This window comes from Gymnoscopelus braueri, assembly GCF_963280865.1.
Source record: "Gymnoscopelus braueri genome assembly, chromosome: 2".
Taxonomy (NCBI): Eukaryota; Metazoa; Chordata; class Actinopteri; order Myctophiformes; family Myctophidae; genus Gymnoscopelus; species Gymnoscopelus braueri.
Genome location: NC_137604.1, coordinates 36,016,904 through 36,025,901, shown reverse-complemented (window position 1 = coordinate 36,025,901; position 8,998 = coordinate 36,016,904). Strand labels below are relative to the sequence as shown.

Sequence of the window (8,998 nt, the reverse complement as noted above, 5' to 3'; positions counted from 1 at the left end):
AAAAGACATTTCAGCTGATCTGAGGAAGCATGCTGAAGTCTTTAGTTCCTGTCATAAAATGATCCGCTTATTTGCATTTCTATATCAGTTTCATATAAATACAGCTAATTAAGGTGTTAATTATTTCCTATTTCTGCACATTTATTCTCACTGAAAAAAGCATTAATTCATCAAAGGTGCAGAGTCATCTCTTCTGTGCGTGCGTGCGTGCGTGCGTGCGTGCGTGCGTGCGTGCGTGCGTGCGTGCGTGCGTGCGTGCGTGCGTGCGTGCGTGCGTGCGTGCGTGCGTGCGTGCGTGCGTGCGTGCGTGCGTGCGTGCGTGCGTGCGTGCGTGCGTGCGTGCGTGCGTGCGTGCGTGCGTGAGTGCCTTACAGCTGCCTGGCTAAATAAATTCTGACAACAAATGTCCTTAAGTAATCAAAATGTTGGTCTAAATACAAATAAATACAAGTCTGAGAGATTGCTTTTCTGGTATAATTCATGCATAATGGCGAGTCAATGTAGAATTTATCAAAGACGTTGTAGACATTCTTTTGATGCTCCTAGGAAACTACCTCAAATAAAACGTAACGCATATCTCCGCCAGGCCGGGTGTTCTACCCAGGGCTGTGCAAAAAGCAGAATGTGACATTGGCAGAGATGATAAGCATCAACCTAATGAGCATGTATGTTGTTGGAAACATGCACTTGCATATAACATTTGTAGCCAAGTTGGCTAGGCATGTAATTGCAGGATTACATTGATCGCAATCTAGGCGTATATGTGTTTATAATGTGTTTTAGTTCAGTGTGGTAATATCGGAGCATAAAGCTTTCAGCCTATGATAGCAACATTGTTTGAGTAACGGAGCTCAAAGAGACACAGAGAGCTGGGATGAATGTGACTTTGTTGCAGCATTGGATGGCAGAAAGAAATTCATGGTGAGCCCCCGCATCCTCAAGGCGTTCTACAACAGCGCCATCATCATAAGCATCCATGGTGAGCAGCACCAGCGCCTGGCATGGAAAATGCACTGCCTTTGACTATAAGGCACTACAGAAGGTGGTTCGGACAGCCCAACACATCGTAGGAGGTGAGTTTCCCTCCCTCCAGCTCATACATGAGAAACGTTGTTTAGTCATGGCTCCCTCCTGGATGGCTGAGTGAATCATCAAGGGCTTTCATCGCCCCAGCCACAAACTGTTCACACCACCATGCAAGTGGAGTATCAGAAGCCATAGCACCAGACCTCTGAAAGGTTTTCACCTGGCAACCATCAGACTGCTGAACAAGCGCTGAGTACAATTCTGAGGTATTGTCTACTTTTACTTTAGTGGAGTATTTCCAATTCAAAATACTTTTACTTCTACTTCACTACATCTCAGAGACAAATATTGTACTTTTACCCCACTACAATTATTTGACAACTTTAGTTACTAGTTACTTTGTAGATTGTGATTATTATTCCAAAACATACATTAACCACTTCAGCCCTATATACATTTCGGCCATTTGAAAACAGCCGATCTACAAGCTCACAATGCGTCGCATTGTGAGCTTGTAGATCTGCTATTTTCAAATGTTTTTTATATATTTTATACTTTTGAAAACGTCTGAAATGGGACATTCTGCATAAAGAGTACTTTCTACTTTTGCTATTTTAAGTACGCTTTGATACCAGTACTTTTGTACTAAAGTAAAGTTTGAATTCTGGACTTTTACTTGTAACAGAGTATTTCTACATACAATGCAGTATTGATACTTATACTTAAGTAAAACATTTGAGTACTTTTTCTACCACTGCCTGTTGCCATGTTGAATTGTATTGTATATACATGCACATAGAACTGGGAGTTTATATAATACCTGTTGCTATTTATATATGCTGGATACCCACCTGCACGAGAAGCATTTTTCCCTGCCCTCCCGACACTTTAATGCCTGTAATCCTGTGACGTGACATATAAATTCTTATTCTGATTTACTTGTCATCAAGTTTATGTGCTTGTCTGTTAACACAATCAATACTTTCGCGCAAGGAGGAAATAGATAGCAGTGCATACATTGTGAGCGATATTTTTTGGACCAAACCTGAGAAGACACAATACTGTATATAAAAGATCAACTTCTTCCATGGAACAATGTGCCTGGCGGGCAGGGTTCCTGTCGTGGTTCCTTGATAGGCAGTTTTTTATTTATTTACATAGAGTACACTTATTTGGGGCTAGGTCTATTTGTGTGAGGACCTTACAAACAGAATGGAAAGCAGGATTGAGGTGTAACCTACAGCTAGGCGTAGAATAACAAGCCAGGCAGAGATGGTTTCAGAGCCATTTACTGAATTAACCAACACATTAACTAACATTTCACTCACAGAGGCTACAGCATAAGCCCAGGCAGATACCAAAACAGACCATGCACATTCAGCTGGTACATATAAACCCCGGACTATACCATCACCTCCATAATATCCATAATACAGGGCACTGTCACATGCTATGACCAAGGTAATTCAAAAGAAGGTATAGTCGTCTACGTCATTTTCGCTATCCAGCAATTCCAGCTGACAGATTCGTCGCACTGGGGGGGCAAACTGCAGCCTGGAGTGCATTGCAGTCAATGAGGGCCAGGTGGAACAGCTTATGAACAAACAATATTTCTGAATGATTGAGACCCTTGTAAAATACTCGGTGCAGGAAAATAAAAGAAGATCACACATTGTTTTCTGCTGTGTTGCTTTTCAATGTGCACACTGTCTAATTTTATTGAGGCATCTAAAGAGCACAAAGTATGTTTTTGAACATGCCAAAGTATAGCGTTGCTGACGAGCAAGAAACAATTCATGGCGCTGTTTAGATGCCTCAATAAAATAAAAACAACCTGCCATATGTCTTCTTTTATTTTCCTGAACGGATTAACTGACAGGGCGCAATCGTTCAGAAATAGTGTTTGTTCACAAACTGGTCCAGTCAGCTCTCATTGACTCCGAAGTATTTCACTGAACTTCCGGATCTAGTTTGCCTCTCATGCACGTCTAGTCCGGAGTTTATTTGTATTTATGTGTACCAGCTGAGGGAAATGAGCAGGGTCTGTTTTTGTATCTGCCAGCCTGGGGTTACGCTGTAGCCTTTGTGAGTGAAATATTTGTAAATGTGTTGGTTAATTCAGTAGGCCTAAATGGCACAACTCTGAAACCATCGCTGCCTGGCTTGTCATTCTACACCTAGCTGTAGGCGACACCTCAATGCTTTCCATTCTGTTTGTAAGGTCCTCCACCACCACAAAGCTTTACAGTACCTCTCTCTAGACAGACAAAAAAAACACCAAGAAGTGGAAATGACATATGAAGTAAAGCAGTGGTTCTTGGGTCCGGGACCCCCAGGGGTCCCCCATATAAATTGATAGTTAGGAACCAAATGGACCCTTAGCCTACATGTCCGTAACTCAGAGAGAGTACACTCTCGGAGTTATGTGGTTCCGTGGCCTAATTGAATAAACTGGGCATCCTTGAAATTGAAATGTTTGAGAACCACTGAAGTAAAGTAATAGCTGTTCTTGAGGGGGAATTATTTGCGGTTGGGTTCCCTGTGATAATAAGGCACAGTTTACAGCTGAGAAGAAAGTCATGAGATTAAATGCTGATTAGATGCCTCTTGCATTGGGCTGGCGTTGGGCTGTGCTGTGATGTTACGCATGTCCATATAAGGGCATTAACCAGGGGTTGACACAAAGGGCTGCCCTATTGCCCGGGACAGGTACTTTTTTTTGTTTGTTTTCTAGTTGCCAATACGGACAAGTGGGTTTGTTGCAGGTTTTTGCAGGAGTTCAGTTCAGGTGTCGGAGTTGCTTAGGCTCAAGAACATTCTCAGATGGCAGAGAGAAGACAGGACGTCTTCTCTCTGCTCGACTCGGAGGGGGCCTTAGCGCGCGTCTTCTCCTTTCTCTGTTGCTGCTTCTCCAGCTTGGACAGCTGTCTAGAGTCTGTGGGACCAGTGGGTGATGTCACCTCGATGGTAACGGGTCCGTCATTGTGAATGTGGACCTGCATGTAGGCTCCAAACTGCCCATCCTTAATGAGCTCTGGCTTGTAGACACTCCTCATGTTCTCCAGCATGTGGTTGTATAAGGGCTGGGCCAGCTCAGCGGGCATGGCCGAGTGGAAGTCTGGCTTGTTTCCCTTCAGGATACCCTGCAGGGTGAACTGGCTCACACACAGCACTTCAAACTCCCGGTCCATGACGCTCTTGGTCCACGCCTTGCCATTCTCATCCTCAAACACCCGCAGGTTGAGGATCTTATGAACTATGTAGTCAACATCTTTCTGGGTGTCCTCCGCTGATATGCCCAGCAGGACACACAGTCCTCGTCCTATGGAACAAATCCGCTCCTCTACCACTGTTATACTCGCTTTAGTTACCCTCTGAATGAATGCTTTCATTGTTTTGCTTGTGTTGGAGGAGTGTGATATGATATATATTTGCTACTTGTTGTCAACGCAATAACTCTGGGACTTTATGCTACGCTATCAGCCCAAATAAGAACATGCCCTACTTTGGCACAAATCACATGCCCATAAATGGAAATACCCGTTGGTGTGCCCAGATCATGCCCAAATATGGACATGCCAAGATGTTTCACGCCATATTATCAGCACAAATATGCGCATTCTCAAATCGGCATGACACTAACATGCCCATACGGAGATCCCAGATGAGTGTCGGTCAAAGTTCATGCGTGTCTGTCTCTGCTGGGCGCACAGATGTGCTGCAGCGCAAATTGGCAAATATGCCCATAGATTGACTGGACATGCAACATCTGCGCAAATGGCATAGGGCAAATTCTACGTTTTCTTTAGGCAGAGAACAATTGGCTTGAAATCAGTTTGTGACTTCCACTGGGGTTGGTCATCTTTAGTCCCAAACCCATCACTCCATCACTCAGCTGCTGCACCTGATATCATGACAGGCAGCAGTGCTGTCCCACTGGAGAAATACAAAATCAATTTTATACCTGTATTTCTCATCCAATTAGTTAGGCCTTCAATGTGTTCAATTAGACAAAGAACACTTTTCACACTGTATTGTTTGATATAATTGATTCCTTTTGCCTTTGTTTCTAAGCCAAAATACAGTTCCTGTGTGATACCAGTTGAGACCCACCTTGCTTTAAAAAAAAGCCATGCTAATGATGGAGAAAATTTAAAACAACGTTTTGAAATTCAACAACAGATCATCTTTCCATGACCCAAATGTGATGAACCCAGCTGCTGAAGCAATTACTAGAATTTGCAGCATGGTTCCACATCAGTGATGAGGAATAAGAGTGGTGAAAGACTCATAGTTAGTTAGTTAGTTAGTTAGTTAGTTAGTTAGTTAGTTAGTTAGTTAGTTAGTTAGTTAGTTAGTTAGTTAGTTAGTTAGTTAGTTAGTTAGTTAGTTAGTTAGTTAGTTAGTTAGTTAGTTAATTAGTTAGTTAGTTAGTTAGTTAGTTAGTTAGTTAGTTTAAGGATGACTACTTAGACAGAGACTAGAAAAATATGAGAATAGGGACAAGGTCACAATGTGTCGTGTTGAGATGTGTGGTGACTTTGTAGATTGGCTAATTTTGGCGAAGAGATTTGGTGTAGAGGGAAGCACTACTGGCCCTAGTGTAGAGCCCTGGTTATATTGCTTGAACTAAATGTCTCTCAAGAGGCAAGTGTTATTAGCTATCGGACACTGCTTCTGCTGCAACTGTCAGTGTTTACTTCACCCTGTACAAATTAATTACATTTTTGAATGTTACATATATATTAGTAAGATCATTGGGTGTTCTGGTTTGAGAGCATGCACTAATGCACTCAATCAAACTGCTGGCTTGTTCTGTTACATTTGTATTTCTGAGAAGAATTCATATACACTGTTTAACTTTTTTGATCCTGCACCCAGACTAATAGGCTGTTTATCAGCTTCTCCTCTCAGAATAAATGTTTCATAACATTTCAAGTCTCTGAAAGATGAGATCAAGGGCTTTCTCTTCTCTTCTCTTCTCTTCTCTTCTCTTCTCTTCTCTTCTCTTCTCTTCTCTTCTCTTCTATCTCCTCTCCTCTCCTCTCCTCTCCCCCCCTCTCTCTCTCTCTCTCTCTCTCTCTCTCTCTCTCTCTCTCTCTCTCTCTCCCCTCATCTCTTCTCCCCTCCCCCCTCTCTCTCTCTCTCTCTCTCTCCCCTCATCTCTTCTCCCCTCCCCTCCCCCCCTCTCTCTCTCTCTCTCTCTCTCTCTCTCTCTCTCTCTCTCTCTCTCTCTCTCTCTCTCTCTCTCTCTCTCCTCTCCTCTCCTCTCCTCTCCTTTCCTTTCCTTTCCTCTCCTCTCCTCTCCTCTCCTCTCCTCTCCTCTCCTCTCCCTCCTATCTTTCTCTCGCTTTTTGAATACTTTCTCTTGTACACTGCAACTCGACCACTTGACGTCATCAGAGAGTCGGGGGGGAAATATCCAGTGAGCATTTAACTCACGCACGCACGCACGCTACAGGGCGCAGAACGCAGTGGTTCAGCTCCAGTCACTATTACTGTTCCTTGAGGGTCGTGCGCTCTGACGCGCGAAGATATTAATTAATAAATGTTATAAATAAAAGGCAAAAGAATCCATCCGAAGACTTGAACCAAGACAAATGCACAGAGAGACGTGAGCGACCGTGGACTTCGAGTCGGTTTTGAGTTAGATTTTTTTTGTTTTTACAACTCAAAACTATTTTACCAGGACTTTTCCGTGCAGGATTCGGCTACAGACAGTAGGCTATGCGTGTTTCTGGTGACCCATGGATTGTACCTGCACCCACGGGCCGGTAGCGGTAGCGAGATGAGCAGCGGGCAGCGTGGGGGTGTCTGGGGCACGAGGGACAGTCTGGACGCTCAGGTAAAGAATTAAACAATTCCTCTAGTCCTGCTAATGACTTATTTGTCCTTTGCAAGATATTGTTTGGAAGTTATGTTGACTCTGTACATTTTGTAAAACTTACCCTAATAGGCTTAGCGTTAGCCCTATCTCCCTCGATGAGGTCAGAGTGCGACAGCGGCGAACGGTGGCCAATATTGTTGATTCAATTTCTTACCTTTTTTCGCACATCCTATCCAAAAAGTAAAGGTATTCCCCCCTGCTCAGCTCTCAGATCTCAACCGACTTGGTGGGACCTCATCCCGGAGCTATACAGCGGAGGGAGAGGTTCCAATTGGAGTTATAATAGGGCTGTTTATATAATAGGTGTTTTTCTCTCTCGGAGTTGTAGTCTAGGTAAACCTGATAGCTGGAATGCTTAATCTAGAATTCAGGTCAGTAGGCTAACTTTATTTTTTTTATTTGTATACATCATTAACACGAGATGATGCTGATGAATGTTGCTTTAAACCCCTTGTTTGAAGTGGCTATATCTTCCATTATTTCGTAGTAATTTAATTGTAATGCGCGTACATGTGTACGTGCATGTGTGCGGTGTGCGCTTGTTATTTAGGCTACTCAGATGAGTGTCCGCATGCAGCGCATGTAATTCCCAGTGCGTTTTTGGATGCAAAGACTTACGAGAAGCTTTTCTCATTGCATAAGTGATAACTTATGAATTATTAGGCTACTCTCAATTCCTGATATCTAGTCACCAAAAGCCACAGGTGTATGTGCGTGCGTGCGTGCGTGCGTGTGCGTGTGTGAGTGTGTGTGTGTGTGTGTGTGTGTGTGTGTGTGTGTGTGTGTGTGTGTGTGTGTGTGTGTGTGTGTGTGTGCGCGCGTGCGTGTGTGTCACAACCCTTATGTCAAACACTGATTTGACATAATAAGGGATGGGAAATCATGGGATAGTTCTATCTTTTCACAATCACACACTCTTTCTTTCAATCTTCCTCTCTTTCACACACAACTCTTCTTCTTTCCCCCACATGGAAGTGCCACTTGTAATGGCATGGCCAACTAGGTTTGATTTGCTCCATCAGTGGTTCTCAAACAGTTTCATATCAAGGAGACAAGGACCCCCAAATTGACATGTATTTGGCCACTGACCCCCATATGAAAATATTTTGTGACAGGGACCCCCATACAAGATTGGTGTTGTATTTTATATTTACTTTTTCCACAGTATTCTACATTTTTCAAAAGATTTCGAGTCACGATGTGACGCATTGTGAGCTTGCAGATCGGCTATTTTTGAAAAGCCAAAGAACAAATTGGGGTTAGTTAAACTGATTTGTGGGCTACAACTTTACAGTCACTAAATCTGAAACGAGAGGAACACAGAGAGATGTTGTACTCTAGAGATAAACCAACAGCATGCTACGTGAGTGTACACATCAACAGGCCGGTGTACAGCCACGACCCAACCCCCCCACCACACGCACACGCACACGCACACGCACACGCACACGCGCATGCACACGCACACACACACACACACACACACACACACACACACACACCAGCTAATGATAGGGGTTGCACATTGTCATGTGATCTGGTGTCCCTACAGGTTTTCCATGCAGAATAGGCTGTCGTCATTGTGTTGATTTTCTTGATTTTGTAGAATGAGAAGGGGAGAATGGAATCGTTACCTCCAGTAACGATCATGAGTGGGGTCTTTACCCTGGGTTCGACATCTGTAAGACATCAGCCTCCTGCCCCTCGGTCGTTTCCTGCACTCATTATCCATTAGGACAGCTCACGTTGATGACATCACTGACAGGGTGGAGGGTGGGATTAATGTGATTTGCACTGACAGATAAAATGTCTCTGTTCAACCCAGGCAGAGGCAATCTGTCTGGTGCTTATTGGCTGTGTGTGTGTGTGCGTGTGTGTGTGTGTGTGTGTGTGTGTGTGTGTGTGTGTGTGTGTGTGTGTGTGTGTGTGTGTGTGTGTGTGTGTGTGTGTGTGTGTGTGTGTGTGCGTGCGTGCGTGCGTGCGTGCGTGCGTGTCTGCGTACATTTGCATGCGTACATGTGTGTGAGAACATGACATACGTCAGAAAGCAGTCCGGGTCAATGTTGATTAAATAAACGTGTGTAT

At 43.9% G+C, this 8,998-nt stretch overlaps 2 protein-coding genes across 3 annotated transcripts in view; one reads left to right on the top strand and one right to left on the bottom strand.

Annotated features, from left to right (window-relative positions):
- Nucleotides 1-3,845: 3,845 nt before the first annotated feature.
- LOC308095352 (D-aminoacyl-tRNA deacylase 1-like) lies at nt 3,846-4,418 on the bottom strand (the record flags this gene model as incomplete). The annotated part of the gene is made up of 1 exon (XM_080442397.1): nt 3,846-4,418. The coding sequence occupies one exon, from the start codon at nt 4,416-4,418 to the stop codon at nt 3,846-3,848; it is 573 nt and encodes a 190-aa protein (XP_080298523.1).
- Nucleotides 4,419-6,503: 2,085 nt separating this feature from the next.
- Nucleotides 6,504-8,998, top strand: part of gcgrb (glucagon receptor b) — a 62,442-nt gene continuing 59,947 nt past the window's right edge. For both annotated transcript variants that reach the window (XM_080449913.1, XM_080449912.1), the window contains exon 1: nt 6,504-6,871. In XM_080449913.1, the coding sequence (XP_080306039.1) occupies nt 6,815-6,871 (57 nt within the window). In that variant the 5' untranslated portion in view covers nt 6,504-6,814. The remainder of the gene's footprint in view (nt 6,872-8,998) is intronic.